General features: G+C 36.2%; 1 protein-coding gene across 6 annotated transcripts in view; it reads left to right on the top strand.

Annotated features, from left to right (window-relative positions):
* Positions 1-16,390, top strand: part of LOC100026848 (transmembrane protein 180) — a 51,740-nt gene that overhangs the window by 15,254 nt on the left and 20,096 nt on the right. For 4 of the 6 annotated variants that reach the window (XM_007498244.3, XM_007498248.3, XM_007498245.3 and 1 more), the window contains 3 exons: positions 3,816-4,547; positions 8,433-8,587; positions 16,199-16,282. In XM_007498244.3, coding sequence (XP_007498306.1) covers positions 3,816-4,547; positions 8,433-8,587; positions 16,199-16,282 — 971 coding nt within the window. Of the gene's footprint in view, positions 1-3; positions 2,383-3,815; positions 4,548-8,432; positions 8,588-16,198; positions 16,283-16,390 lie in introns of those variants that run through there. The other 2 variants (XM_056806535.1, XM_056806536.1) reach the window with 2 other exon arrangements.

Below are 16,390 nucleotides of genomic sequence, written 5' to 3'. Positions count from 1 at the left end.
AACTGTAGGAGTTTGTGTATACATTAAAGAAAGCATTTTGGCATCTTTTAGCTATGAAATCATCAAATTATCAAATGTTAATTTCTTAACTACTAGTATAATGCAGTCTTTTAAAAAACGAATTACTCATGTAGGATGAATAAAAATGTTTATCAAATGAATAGCTAATGTTTATTATACTTTAAACAGGAAGTTGAATCCAGTTGGTATAAACACATACACACACACACACACACACACACACACACACACACACACACTTACAAATGATAACAACTCATCTGTCTACCAGTAAGTCATCTAGAAATTTCATCTCACTCATAATATATTGATTGCAACCATAAATAAGAAAAAAAGGTCTCCCACCAATGGAAATGGCTCTTACAAAGTCTTTGTACTCTTAACTAAGAATTTCATTCTTTTAATAAATCATAAGACCAAAAGTTATTAACCTAGATCCCATTAATTTTTAAAAAAATTTTAAAACTATTTTACTGTAATTGGTTTCCATTATAATCTTGTATATTTTATTTTATCAGTTTAGAAACATTCTCCTGAGAAAGGGGTTTTACCAGACTCTGAAAGGAATCCATGACTCAAAAGAGGTTAAGAACCCTTGACTTAGAACTTTGTTGACTCTTACTTAATATAAACTTAAAAAAAATAAAAAAGATTCAGGGCACAGAGTGGATAGAGTGACAGGTCTGGAGTCAAGAGGACCTGGGTTCAAATCCGGATTAGACACTTCCTAGCTGTGGAACCCTGGACAAATCACTTAACCACAATTGCCCTTCCCTTACTACCAGTATTCTGCCTTAGAACTAAGGCAGAAGGTAAGGGTTTAAAAACAAAAAAAGCTTGATTCTATAGCTTTCCTGCAAGGGATGGATCGACTGGCAACCTGACCCAAGGGAGAAGGGAGAAAAAAACAACATTACATAGAACTATATTATTACCCTGTATAGTAATAACAGATCTATGATAATGATATTTAATAGTCAAGAAAAGGTTGAATTATGTTCAATATATATGGTTTGACAGGCAGCCTGGTATAGTGATTTAGAGAGTTGGACCTGAGTTCAAGTTCCGCATCTGGAAAATAGTAGCTCTGTGACCCTCAAGTCCCTTACATTTAAGATGCCATAGGCAATTAGTTCCAAGCACTTGTTGTTCATAATTATTTTGGAGAATTTTCTCACTGAAAGTTTCCTATGACAATGAGACATTGGAACCCCAAAAATCTTTTAAGTAGAATAGAAATACACAGTGGGTTTTCATTAAAAATGGACAAAATATCAGTGGATTGAGAACCAGGCCTGGAGATGGGAAGTCCTGAGTTCAAATATGATCTCAGACATTTTGGAGCTGGGTGACCCTGGGCAAGTCACTTAATTCCCATTGCCTAGCCCTTACCGCTTTTCTGCCTTGGAAACAATGCACAGCATTGATGCTAAGTGTGAAAGAGGAATTATCTTTGCTGTCTGTTTGGGAATCACAAATCTATAGATGTTCTTCAGATAGGTCAGTGTCTGTATAGCAGCCACGGAAATGATATAAACCTGAGTCTTCATCTGCCAGGGGAATGGCAACTGGAGTATGAACATAGTAGTGCTGCCAAGGTATTCCACCGAATCTACTCTTATAGTGGTCATTTTACTGTAGAGGATGTTATAGATCCAATAGCCCATAATGGCTGCCAGCACAGTTACCCCACAGAGCACTTGTTTAAACATTTTTCTGTTGTTTCAGGGATTGTAAAGTTCAGTCAGTCTGGGTGCCAAATTGTAACAGATAATAATGAGAGGGTATATTTGATGGTTAATGATAACGAATAGATCAGGCAGTTATCTTATTTCCTCCGTCTTTCCCTTCCTCACACTCTATCTCCCTTCCTCCCCCTCTCCCAGCCTCCCTCTTCAGCTTCTTCAGCTTCCCGCCCCCTTGTCTTCTGCTTCCTACTAAATCACTCCGGGTGAGTTGATGGTGTCTCAAATGAAAATACTTTTCTCTTCTTTATCTTAAGTAAGGGTTTATTTAGGGAAGACAGGAAAGGATAGAGAATGGAGGAACGAGGGTTGGGGATCTCCCTATACTACAGGTTGGAGGATATTGAGGGAAATGATTGAACGGTCTGGCTCTCAGTCACTATCACCAACAGAGCAAGTCAGAGAGATATCCAAGTCCAGGAGATAAATCAGCTCCTCCTTCCCTGGAATATGACAACCAGCAGAAGGCAGGTAATCAGAGTCCAGCCACAGTTGGCTTTTGCCTTCAACAGTTTCCTGGTAACATTCCAAATGGAACCTTGGTTTGATCGACTCAGCCACTGCTTCTTGTCTCGCTCCATGCCTTTCCCAATTCCTCTTTCACATAAGACAGAAGGTAAAGGTTTTTTAAAAAAAAGTTAGATAAAATGAAAATTTTTGACACATAGTAGAATATCACTTATGTAAAGTTCATTTTCTGATAAGGCTAGATAATTAAGGTGTTATTACATAAGGAAAAATAAGCAAATATTAACATACTGATTTCTCTTTTTAGTGTTTCTTATATATGTTTATATTATTCATATATACTTATATTTATAAACTATGTTGAAACTTTTACTAGCTATTGGATAGTCATCAGAAGATTAATAAAGAATATAACCAAAGACCCTTAAAATTTAGAATGGCAGAAATTACCACAAGTATTTTGTATTCATTTATTTTTTTTAAACCCTTACCTTCTATATTAGAATCAATACTGTTTATTGGTTCCAAGGCAGAAGAACTATAAGGGCTAAGCCATGGGGATTAAGTGACTTGCCCAGGGTCACACAGCTAGGAAGTGTCTGAGGTCAGATTTGAACCCAGGACTGCCTATCTCGAGGCCCAACTCGCTATCCACTGAGCCACCCAGCTTCCCCCCTTCATTTCTGATGATAGCATCTATTTGTTTGTAGGAAGTGAAGATTGGTATCTTAATTTTCCTGGTGGAGTTATACAAGAGCAAGCCACTTTGTTGTTAATGCCTGATATCAATATGAATCTAAAACATATCTTACAGTTTTAACATGCATGCCCCCTGCTGGTTTGATCAGTTTTAGAGTTAACCTTGATTATTGGAATTGCAGAGTTATAGAAACCTTAGGGATCATCCGACCTAGTCTGTCCCTGTTACAGACGAGGAAACCAAGTGAAAAAGTTCTGTTTCTCATCCAAGGTCACATGCCTAATGTCAGATCTGGGATTAGAGCACCGATCTTTTGGGTTTTGATTGAGTCATCTTTCTACTAGCGTGCCTTTTGGAGTTCATTCTTTCCCAGAGCCTGGATAGAAATGTTGTTTTAGTCATTTTCAGTCATAGCTGACTCTTCATGACTTTTTGGGATTTTCTTGGCAAACATACTGGAATGGTTTGCCATTTCCCTCTCTAGCTCTTTTTTTACAGTTGAAGTAACTGAGGCAAGCAGGATTGCAACTTACTCAGGGTCACCCAGCCTAGTAAATGTCTGAGGTCAAATTTGAACTTGGGTCTTCCTGACCAGGCCCAACACTCTGTCTGCTGCACCACCTAGCTGGCCCAAATCACAGAGGTAATTGCTAGAAAAAAGTTTTTACCTTACTGAGAAATAAGCAAGATATCCAAGACTCTTTGTACTCTAGGTAATATTCCAGTGAGCCAGCTATCTATATTCCAGGGTATATCCTCTGTGCTACTGAGACATGGTCCAAATAATAAATAATTATAAATAAAAAATTCGGGGGGGCTACTTTTAGCTTTATTCTACATTGATTGAACAATCTTATATGTCCTCTTTTTTTCTCTTCCAGATAATTTTTATGATTTGGAACACTTTTAATGACCCTCTTTTTGGATACATTCAAGACAACTCCAAGGCATCTTATTGTTCTGGACGTCAGACTGCTATCTTGTATGGTGCCCCTTTCTATGCACTGGCTTTCCTCCTTCCTTGGTTCCCTTGGAAACAATACCACGAAGGTGACTGGCTCAGCGGGCTCCACCTTGTGGTGTCCCTATGTGCATTTGATGGCATGCTGACTTTTGTACAACTAGCCCAGTGTGCGCTGTTTGCAGAGATTTCCACTCGACATGAGAGTCGACTTCAGCTTATCAAATATAACCAAGTGGCCTCTCTAGTGGGATCTACCAGCATACTTTTCTGTGGCCTTATCTCTGATAACATGGAAAATTTACCTTATTTCCAGGCTTTTTCCATTGTCATTGCTGTTCTTGCTACTGCCTGCCTTTTTTATACTGGCATTTACAGTATGAGTCACTATGAACTTAAAAGAAGTCCTGGAGAAAGCACTGACTCAGAAAGTGAATCAGAGTTCTCTTGGTCCTCAGTTATCTTATTGACCAAACAAATCTTAACCCAGAAAAATTTTCTGCTTTTCTTGTCAATGAATTTTTTCCAAGTTTTCCATTTAACCATCTTCAACAACTTCATGATGATCTTTGCTGATAACCTCATTCCCAAAGATGCTTTTTCTTCTTCCATGAGGAGCATCATGTATGGGGCAGGGTTTATTTGTCCACAGGTATGTAATAATGTTTTTAATCTTTCCTACAGGGATGAAAAAAGACTTAACTCTTTGCTGGCTATAAAATCAGCATTGCCCATTGTAAAGAGACGAGAGAAAGGAGGAAATAAAACAAATGCAAGTCAATATCTGATGCTTGTAATTGTTATACAAACTAATATGAGTCTTTTAAGTATGAAGCATAATTGATGCTGGTATACGGAGAACATACACAGACATACACAGAGACTTGTTCCTTCATGCATCCATATATATGGTCTATGGTTACCCTCTCCCATATTTGGGGCAGGCAGGTGAAGAAGCACCAAACCATGTTGGCATTATGAAGAATCAGAGAATCTTCAGAGAGCTCCTTATTTTTTGTTGTAGGATGGGGTAATCTGAAACAAAGAACTACTTTTTACCAGGTCATGTTATATATAATATTAATCAGTTATTAGGTATTGCTCAAGTCTTAGTGGTAATGTTGCCTTTCCCTGTAAAAATTAATCTCCTTTGTTCCCTTTATTCCTAGAGGTTTCTGTATGTGAGAGTTTTCAGTCATATACCCTTTCCCCATCCCAGGCAATAGGAGTTAGGCAGGCAAGGAGATCTAAAGTTTAGATGAGACCCCACTCTCCCAGAACTTGTTGTCTTGGCATCTAGATATAAACCTAGAAGGGATTAAAGAAAATAAATCATCTAGTTTGGTTCCCTTGTTTTATAGATGAGGAAGCAGGTTTAGAGAAAATAACAAGTTATACTTGTGCACAGCTACACAAGAATGATGGCATCCAGGATTCGAACCCAAGTTTGCTTACTCCAAATCCAGAGCTCGTTCCATTGTTCCATGCTATTTAGAAGAGATTAGGATGTAAATACATAGCTATAATATTCAGTGTTTCATGATTTCATAATTCATAATAAATGAATTAGTTACAAAACAAAATGCTATGTGAGGTCTGAGGAGAATAGCCATTATAGATTTTTCCTTGAAAAATATTTAAGGAGGGGGAGAACACTGGGGAAATAAGAAAAGACTTATAGTGGGAAATGGCATCTGAGTTAAGCCTTGAAGGAAACTAAGGACTTTAAAAGTCAGAGGTGAAGTCAGACTATGTGTCTTAGGTGTCTGGGACAGTTTAATATTGACTTGTCACTATTGAAACAAAACACAATTTTTATTCACTTAATTGAACAGATTTAATCTTGCTTTTACAATTACAACAAGAATATATTTGGTTTGCCATAATTACTGATATGTAGATTATTATTGTATGTGATGACTGTTAGCCATCACATTACTAAAGAAATTATGAGGCCTAATTGTGTTAATTTGAGAAAAATTTATGTTTACATAGATTTATTATATATAGTCAATTTTGGAACAGATATTAGAAAAAAGGGAAAATTACTATGAGGAAAAGGGGGAGGCAGGGGAAGATGGGAAAAGATTGGGGAAACCCAATGAGTACAAAACAAGATGTGATTAGAAGGTCATAGATTGAAATCTGCAAGGGACTTTAGATGTCAGATATTTCATCTCAAAGTCATCAAGCATTAAAAGTACCTGCTAAATAAGCTAAGATAAACATTTAGGTAAAATTGTATGGAACTTAATATATTAAAGGTGATAAAAACACATTCACAATGGCAGAAGAATCTGAGTGAAGGCCAGAAGGCCTAAAAACTTATTGCATTATTGCATTAGACCAGGTAGTTTAAAATAAGTGTCTATACTATAATTATAACATTGGGAATAGACCAGAGGGAATAAATGTAAAAGAAATTATAGAAGAAGAATTAGCAAGGCACGATAACTGATTGAATAAAAGAGAGGTAAATTAGCAATAACATTAGGTTTTTAATGTGATGGTCCAGTAATCTTGGCTTAATGTTTGACATGGAAACTTCCCTAGAGTTTTCTCTGAAGTTTTGACAAACATATAGAAGTAACTAAGCAATTTCCTTGATATAGGTCCTGATTGCTACACTTAAGCATTTAAGATTCCTAAGTATATCCTTAGTTAAAAGAGGTTTTTGCCCAAGGAATCTTGGTCCAGTTTTCAGGGTAAGGAGAACTCAATAATTTTTTTAAAGAAGCTAGGGAAAAAAATCTGTACTGATAAAGCTTGTTTGTCTGTATAAGCTACATACAGGTAAAAATTTGTTGTGACACAGATAACATGAATATTATTCTAGTTTCATAACAAAGTTTTCTATGATAGTAACACCAAATAAAATCTCATCCATCAAGAATTTTTAAGGTTTTCCTGTAGCTGAGAATTTATCCCCTTTAAATATAAAAAACTTATTTTAGCAACAATTTTGGATGCAAGTATTTCTTAGGCATATAATGGACTTTTCCACTTGGTTAAATTGAATATCATTTAACTACTTTATGTCTAATTCCCTCATCTGTACAATGATAGAGCTAGCCTAGATTATCTCAAAGGACTCTTCAATTTTTTCCTTCAAATTTGAAATCTAATGAAAATATCTCTTGGCATAATATAACCTTCTCTTGATGACTCAAAGTCATCATTAGGAACATTACCCCCAATGTAATCTGTTGAAGTGTGACTAGTTGCCTGTGCCTAAATGGCCTCAGATGTTTGAGTTTATTTGTTTTAAAAAGCATACCTCTTTGCCATTAAACTGTTAGCTTTCACTTCTCAGTCCTTGTGTGTACAGTATATGTATGTTATGTATTTACATACATGTTGTATGTGTATAAGATACACTTGCTATATGCTTGTATATACATGCTGTGTGTTAATATATTTTGTAAAATTTTAAATTATATCTCTACTAATAAAATTATTATATTTTATGAGGTTTATAGGATTATTAGAAATCAAGGAATAAAGAAGATACAAATAAAAACCACGTGCCCATGACTGATTAGCCCATTCCAAATCCCCACGCTTAGCTTAGCTTACCACTATACTTCCTACATCATTGCAATGGCAGAGAGAGCTTGGGAGGCATTACTGCCAGTTAAATACTAATTGTGACCTTGCCCAAGTGGAGACTCAGGTGAGATTATAGGGAATTCTGGGAAATACCAAGGACTTTTGGGGATTGAAGTCTAGGGTTCAAAATCTCCATTTATACAATTTATATACACATTACACACTTACATGCATGTACATATATTAAACATGTGGTTTGTACCTTACATGCTATAAATACAGAACATAGGCATGTTCTGTATTTTTGCATGTCATGGTATAGTACATGTGTGTTGTGGGTATGTACATACACATTGCATGTATATAGCATACATGTATGGTTATAGGTGTGTGTTGTATATCGTATACCTGTTAACATATTTGTACATATGTGGTATAGATGATATACATGTGCTATATATTAATTTAAAGCACCTAACTAGAGCACCTCCTTGTTAGTTCTAATGTCCTTTGACCTTGCAGATAACCAAGCTTTTTAGAACTGTATATAAAATAAGAGTAAGTAGATCCCAAATAAAGACTCATGCTATTAATAAAGTGCTTTAGTTTATATGTAAAATAACAAGTCTCCTTGAAGGTTGTTTTTTTTTTTTTTCATAAAGAAAAATGAAGAACGAAATGGTCAGGAAATGTCTTTGTTGAAAGGAAGAAATATATATTAGTTATCAGAGACTATAGGGTATTGCTGCTTTTTTGAGGATAAACATTTTGGTAGCTAATATGATTTGAAAATACTTTGCTTTAAAACATACAAAACCATAAAAATACAAAAAGCATTAAAATACAAATAGATATAATTAACAATTGTAGTTAATAATAATTGAATGAGAATTATTATCTCATTTACCACAAATGACTATTATGAACCTTTGGTTAATGAGTAATGAGTGGCCTTTCCTAACCCAATGTCATTCTTTTTCTCTTTTAGTTTCTTGTGCTTATTAGCCACTCCTGGCTCAAGAAGTTTGGTTACTATAAGGTCATTTTATTTTCCTTCTATATAGAAGGAGCAGCTGCAACTGTGATGTTGCTCCTGGGACAGGAGCACTATTACATTTTGGCATTTTATCTCACAGCTAGCATGTAAGTACAATCTTCCTGATCCAAAATCCATAAACGTTTGCCAATAAAGAAAGAAAAAATTGTGAAAATTACATTAGTTCTTCTCATTCACCCTTTCCAGGGTGAAAAAAAGTCCTTTGACTTGAGTCTTTCTGTATTTATTTATATATGAGGTTAGTTTGCCTCTCAATCAAACTATCAGAAGCTGATTTTTGGAAAGATAGGAGAGATTGAATTGTATATTTCCTTTTGGCTTTTCCTTGCTAAATGCTTAGGCAAAGCTGTATATATATATTAGTGAAGTAAACTAATCCCTCTCTCTTCCATTGTCCTCTTCCTTTTCAGTAAAAACTAGAATTTTTATGCTGCCTCAGATCTATTTTACCTCTAACTCTCTTACAAATTAATTCACACTAAGGAGTTAATGAGACATTTTCATTTTAAAGATAATACTTAGACAGGATAATGAGTAACTCACATTGATCTTTGATGGTGAAGTTTGGATTAGATTCCTTTCAAATCATACCATATCTTTGGCTACCTATTTTATTTGTCTATGAGATTACGCATTATTTTCATTATAAATAATTTCCACAGGTTGTTAAAATTAAATTTATTTATAATTAATAATTATTGGCACTTCTGTTAAAAATTTATTTTCTTAGACTTAAAAAAATTTTTTTCTTTTAATTTTCATAGTTGATTTTATTTTCCCCTTCTAGTATATTACTTGTTCTGTTCATGCCAAAATAAAAGTTTCAGATGTGTTTCTGTGGCATATTCTGTTAAATAGTGCTTATACTTAGAGAGTATCTCCTCAGGGCTATAATGTTTTCCATTGAAAATTATACCTAGTATCTATTCAGTTAGTGCATTTGGGTACTTTTATTTCTGTAATTTTGGTGCTGGAACATTCTTTGTGGCACAGTTTTGTAGATGCCTCATAGATTTCTCTGGTTTGTACTCCTATGTCAGAAAACCCAGAGAATATCAGTGTCTGTTTCATTATGCTTCCTCAGCTTAAAACCACTCTTAACATAGACATTAAATATAGAAAAGATTTTATTTGCACAACAAAAAACTGGAAAGACTTTTAACTGATCATGTAAATACTCAAGAAAATCTTTTGCTCTGTTCTCAAAGTTATCTATATAATCCTCCTTACTGATATCATTTGTGCTCTGGTTCACTCGGCACCCTTCTCTGCCCAGACACACACTGTTCCCATGACTCAAAGAATCAGAAAAAAGTAAGGTCTGGATTAATTTCTCCAAGCCATAGTTCTTTGTTTTGCTGTTCCTCACTTCTGATTTTTCCTGTGATCCCTGATCCTGTAGTTTCCTGCAATTAACTCTTTTCTGTTTCAACAATCCAATGCTGACTTAGATTTTTTTTCTTATAAAGGCCTTGTTTCCAACATACAAAAGGAACTCATTCAAATTTTTAAGAATAAAAGTCAGTTACCAGTTGATAAATGGTCTTATGTATAGTTCTCAAGAGAAGAAACCCTGGCTACCTATAGCCATATGAAAAAATACTCCAAATTACTGCTAATTAGAGAAATACAAGTTAAAGCATTTCTGAGATTCTACTCTCTCCCTCCCATTAGGATGGCAAAGATGACAAAAAAGGAAAATGATAAATATTGGAGGGCTCTGGAGAAACAGACATATTGATATACCGTTGGTGAACCTGTGACTGAATATAACCATTCTGGAAAGCAGTTTGAAATTATCCATAAAAAGTCACTATGCCCTTTGACCAAGTATACCACTGTTAGGTCTCTACCTCTCAAAGAGCAAAGAAATGGGAAACGGTCTTATATGGAATATGTGTGTATTCATCTATCTGCATGTATATACATATCAGCCCCTTTTGAGGTAGCAAAAATTAGAATCTAAGAGGATGCCCCTTAATTGAGGAAAAGCTGAATGTATTGTGGTTCATGGAGTCCTAGTGTGTTATAAGATATAGAGAATTTAAAAGAATCATCAAAAGACAGATACAGAATAAAATAAGCAAGACTAGGAAACAAATTATATAACATCAGTATTATTAAAAAAAACAATTTTGTTTAATTTATTAAAAATGAAGAGCACTTTCTCCCTTGACTTCTCTCAGGCACACACAGACTTCCTTATTCACATGCACGCATATGCACACCTTGTCTCTCCTGGGTATGAGGGGCATGTGATCAGTATGCAAAGGCCAGGTTGCCGAGGCAGCATGCAGAACCAGCCCAAGGAGTATCTCTACTAGCCATTGCTAATTGACAATTTGGGCATGGGCAAGACCAACATCATCAAGCACTATGTGCATCAGAACTTCTCTCACTGCCAGGCCACTATTGAAGGCAGATGTCATTGAAAGTGCTCCAGTGGGACCCAGAAACTGTGGCGCACTTGCAGCTCTGGGACATCGTCGGCCAAGGAAAATTTGGAAACATTACAAGGGTCTATTACTAAGAAGCAATGGGAGCATTTATGGTCTTTGATGTCTCTAGGCCAGCCACTTTCAAGGCAGCGACAAAGTAGAAAAGTGACTTGGATGTCAAATTAACTCTACCTAATGGCAAACCAGTGTCAGCAGTTCTGTTAGCCAACAAGTAGCAGCCAATAGAAGAATGTACTCCTCAACAGTGGATTCAGGGTGGACCAATTCTGCAAAGAAAGTAGCTTTGTCAAATGGTTCGAAACATTAGCAAAGGAAAATATCAATATCAATAAAACTTCCAGGTGGCTGATAAAGCATATACTTGCCAATGAGAATAACTTGATGAAGTCCTCGGAACCTGACATTGTGAAACCACATCTTCCTTCTTCCAGAATCTCCAGCTGCACCACGACCTAGGCTGTACGAATTTAAAAATATTATTTGTGGGAATCTCTCAAGGGTGATTCCATGGCTATATCGGCTATGAGTGGATTTTTTTTTTAATGTCAGGATAGAGAAATGGATGCTTTCTGTGCAAAGATTTGCCCCTCTCTCCTTCAAGAGAGAAAAACCCATTGACCCTTTTTAGAAATCACCAATGCAGTGTTTATAAGTTTTCAGAAAATTGTCTGTGACAAAATCCCACCTCTTTTTTAAATTTTATTTATTTATTTAGAATATTTTGCCATGATTCATGATTTTTCCCACCCCTCTTCCTTCCCCATTCCTGGAGAGCTGACAAGCAATTGCACTGGGTTAAACATATATCATTGCTCAAAACCAATTTACATATTATTTAGATTTGCAATAATCTTTTACTGCCAAAACCCCAATCATATCCCCATCAAACCTCATGATTGATCATTTGTTTTTCTTCTGCATTTTTACTCCTACAGTTCTTTCTCTGGATGTGGATAGCATTCTTTCTCATAAGTTCCTCTGGATTGTCCTAGATCATTGCATTGCTGCTAGTAGAAAAGTCTATTACATTTGATTGTGCCACTGTGTATAATGTTCTCCTGGTTCTTTTAAAAAAATTTTTATTTAATTGATGAATATTTTTCCATGGTTACATGATTCATGTTCTTTCCCTTCCCTCTCCCAGAGCCAATGAGCAGTTCCACTGGGTTTTTGCGGGGGGCCAATAGTCCCCCACCGGCTGACATGGTCACAGGGAAGCCAGGGAACTACAAAGTAGCCCCTGGAGAATGAAGAGCCCCCCGCCAACACCCTTTCTGTGACTTCTCTCCCCAACTTCTCCCACTAATGGACTTGTTATGATTATTAATCTCTCCCTAATACAGGAGAAATAATATGAGAGCAAATACTTATAGGATCAATATATATGCCCCACTTTAATCCCCCTAGATTATTACCCCCAAAAGATTGCAATTACAGAATCAAAGCCCAAATATTATTGCCCATAACCCCTCCTTTCTCAAGCACAAGATACGCCTCAAGGCCCTACACTGGCCAAATGCTTGAGCACCATAATAAATCTTTCCTTACAGTTATCACACTCCAATGAATTTGTTGATGAACAGAAACCAGGCAGCATTGCTAGGCACTTCAAAGTAACACAAGAAAAACAGAACTTGTAATTAAAGACCCCCTCACCCACCCAAACTGGTCTGCTTTATGTCACCTTTCAACTTTACACCTAGATATGAAGATGTTTTGTTATTCATCTCCCAAGCATTGTGATTGATAGTGAAAGCTGATAGAAAGCACAATGATCCTCTCAGCAGGTTAAAGGCTACTAACCTACAAAGGTTTTTATTCACATTATTCATATCCATCACAGAGTATTGTAGAAACATAGTAAATGATCACAGAATTCTTTGTTGTAGTAACATCACAAGAGTGTTGTTTAGGTGATTTGATAATATCCAATCAGAATGTAGACTGTCACATATGTAGAAAATTGATTGTGTGCCAAAGAAGTATGTACCTGAAAATCTATATAATAAATGAACCACAGCACTATGGCAGAGTACTGTGTGTGATGCCTGCTTACGTGGGTTTGAATACATAGTGTTTCTCATCTTCATTATACAAACAGATTGTCACATCTGGGCAGAGAGACCCTTGGATCCCCAGAGAGACTGCTGGATGGATCTCTATAGGTTTTACATGTATCATTGTTCAAAACCTATTTCCATATTACTACTATGAGTTATCATTTAGAGTCTACATCCTAAATCACAACTCCATTGGTCAATCATATGTTTTTCTTTTGTGTTTCTACTCCCACAGTTCTTTCTCTAGATGTAGATAGCTTCTTTCTCATAAGTCTCTCAAAATTGTCTTGGATCATTGTATTGCTGCTAGTAGAGAAGTCTATTATGTTCAATTGTGCCACAGTGTATCCATCTCTGTGTAAAATGTTCTCTGGTTCTCTCCTTTCGCTCTGCATCAGTTCCTGAAGGTTGTTCCAGTTCCCATGGAATTCCTACAGTTCATTATTCCTTTGAGCACAATAGTATTCCATCACCATCAGATACCACAATTTGTTCAGCCATTCCCCAATTCACTCATTTTCCAATTTTTTGTCACCATAAAGAGCTTGGTTATAAATATTTTTGTACAAGTCTTTTTCCTTATTATTATCTCTTTGGGATACAAACCCAGCAGTGGTATGGCTGGACCAAAGGTTATGCAGTCTTTTAAAACCCTTTGAGCATAATTCCAAATTGGACCAATTCACAACTCCACTAGCGGTGTATTAGTGTCCCAATTTTGCCACATCCCCTCCAACATTTATTACTTTCCTTTGCTGCCATATTAGCCAACTGCTAGGTGGGAGGTGATACCTCAGAGTTGTTTTAATTTGCATTTCTCTAATCAAGAGGGATTTAGCACACTTTTTGATATGCTCATTGATAATTTTGATTTCTTCATCTGAGAACTGCCTATTCATGTTCTCTGACCAATTGTTGATTGGGAAATGAATGGCTTGATTTTTTGTAAATTTGACTTGGTTCTTATGTATTTGGGAAATTAAACCTTTGTCAGAGAGTTTTGTTATAAATATTTTCCCCCAGTTTGTAACTTTCCTTCTAATTTTGGTTACATTGGTTTCTTTGTACAAAACCTTTCTAATTTGATATAATCAAAATCATTCATTTCACATTTTCTAATGTTCTCTATCTCTTGCTTGGTCTTAAATTCCTTTCTTTCCCACAGATATGACAGGTATACTAGTCTATGTTCACCTAATTGATTCATGATTTCATTCCCTATGTTTAAGTCATTTAACTCATTTTGAATTTATCTTGGTATAGGGTCAAAATCCCACTTCTTGCTGGACATAACAGTCCATCGAATTAGAAGATATTCAGGGTCATAGCCCCCTGGTTCTTTGCCTTTTGTAGGCAGGTAAGGAAAATGAAAGACAGTTATTGATTGTCCAGTTGGCCTTTAAAGTGGTGACAAGCTGCTGTTTAGAGATAGCCTTTCTCTAAACAGAAATAAGGTCAGTCAATGAAGGAATTTGTTTTGCTTAACTGTATATTTGTTACAAGGAATTTTATTTTGTTTTCTCTTTTTTTCAGTAGGTGAGAGGGAGAGAAAATAAATTTGTTATTTTTTAAAAATAGAGGTGAGAGTGATGCCATAGATATAGAATGTTATCAGTACTTTCAGATGAGGTCACTATATTGTGTTTAGTTGTCTCAGTTATGGCCCATTTGACTCTTAATCACCCCATTTGGGGTTTTCATGACAAAGATACTGAAGTGGTTTGCCAGTTCCATTTCCAGTTCATTTTATAGATGAGGAAATTGAGGTCATCAGGGTGAAGTGACTTTCCCAGAGTCACATAGCTAAGGGTCCATGGCCAGATTTGGACTCAGGTCTTCCTGTGACTATAGGCCTTGTGACCTCACTGCCCAGTACTTAATTGTTGTATTTTGTTATAAGACACTTTTCACAGAGTTGGGGAGGGTAGTTCATCTATAAATGCTCATAATGTGAAAATAAAATAGTAATAAAACTTTTTAAAAGAATAAAGTCCCCATCTAACACCAGTAGCTTACCTCTAGGGGTGCAAGATCATCAGTGTAGACCTCTCTGTGTCTGGGCCACCTTTGTCTCTCTGAGACAACAACTTTTTTTTTGAGACTTCAGTTGTTGTTTTTCCAACTCTATAAAAGCAATTAACTTTTTTTTTTAAACCCTTACCTTCCATCTTGGAGTCAATACTGTGTATTGGTTCCAAGGCAGAAGAGTGGTAAGGGCTAGGCAATGGGGGTCAAATGACTTGCCCAGGGTCACACAGAGCTGGGAAGTGTCTGAGGCCAGATTTCAACCCAGGACCTCCCATCTCTAGGCCTGGCTTTCAATCCACTGAGCCACCCAGCTGCCCCCAGAACAATTAACTTTTAAAAAAAAATTTATGTTCCAAATTCTCTCCCTCCTCCCTTTCCCGAGACAGCAAGCAATTGCATATAATCATACATGTGCAGTATGCAAAACATCTCCATATTAGCTATATTATGAAAGACAGACAAAAAAAGAAAGAAAAGAAAAAGAAAAAAAGCATGCTTCAATCTGTCTTCAGCCTCCATCAATTTTTTCTCTGGAGGCAGATTTTTTTTGTCATAAATCCTTTAGGGTGCAGCTGATAGCTCAGTGGATTGAGAGCCAGGCCTAAAGATGGGAAGTTCTAGGTTCAAATCTGGCCTCAGACACTTCCCAGCTGTGTGATCCTGGGCAAGTCACTTGACCCCCCATTGCCTAGCCCTTACTTACCACTCTTCTGCCTTGGAGCCAATACACAGTATTGACTCCAAGATGGAAGGTAAGGGTTTAAAAAAAATTTTTTTTATCATAAATCCTTCAGAATTGTCTTGGATCATTGTATTATGGAGAATAGCTAAATCTTTCATGCAGTATTACTGTTGCTATATACAATGTTCTCTAGGTTCTTGAGCCAACAACTTCTGCTGGCTACCTCTGTGTCTGAATCTTTGTGGTCTAAGTGATCTCCCTTATTCAGGAGCAGTTTCCTTATTGCAGATTTGCCCAGAATTCTTCTGTTTATAATACAGAAAAATGTTAGCTAACTCTTCCTACGGTTCCTTTCTTCTTCTTTTTTAAACCAAATACTAGCTCTTGGGTGAATTGTTATTAAAAATAAATAAATAACCCCCTCTACAATTCCAATAACCATTTTCATCCGTATATTTCTTTTTCTAGGGTAGTAGTTCAAGCCTCATTTAGTTTGTTCAATCTACCCCTGGCTGACATCATTGATGCGGATGTAGTTAAATTCAACCGGAAGTAAGTTCCTTTATTGTAACAAATGTAAAAATCAACACATGTAGATCAGGGCTATAGAATTTACCACATTTCAGTTATATTTTCATCTACAAATCAACTTCTGTCAAA

Source organism: Monodelphis domestica, chromosome 7 (assembly GCF_027887165.1).
Source record: "Monodelphis domestica isolate mMonDom1 chromosome 7, mMonDom1.pri, whole genome shotgun sequence".
Classification (NCBI taxonomy): domain Eukaryota; kingdom Metazoa; phylum Chordata; class Mammalia; order Didelphimorphia; family Didelphidae; genus Monodelphis; species Monodelphis domestica.
This window is presented reverse-complemented; position numbering and strand designations above follow the sequence as displayed.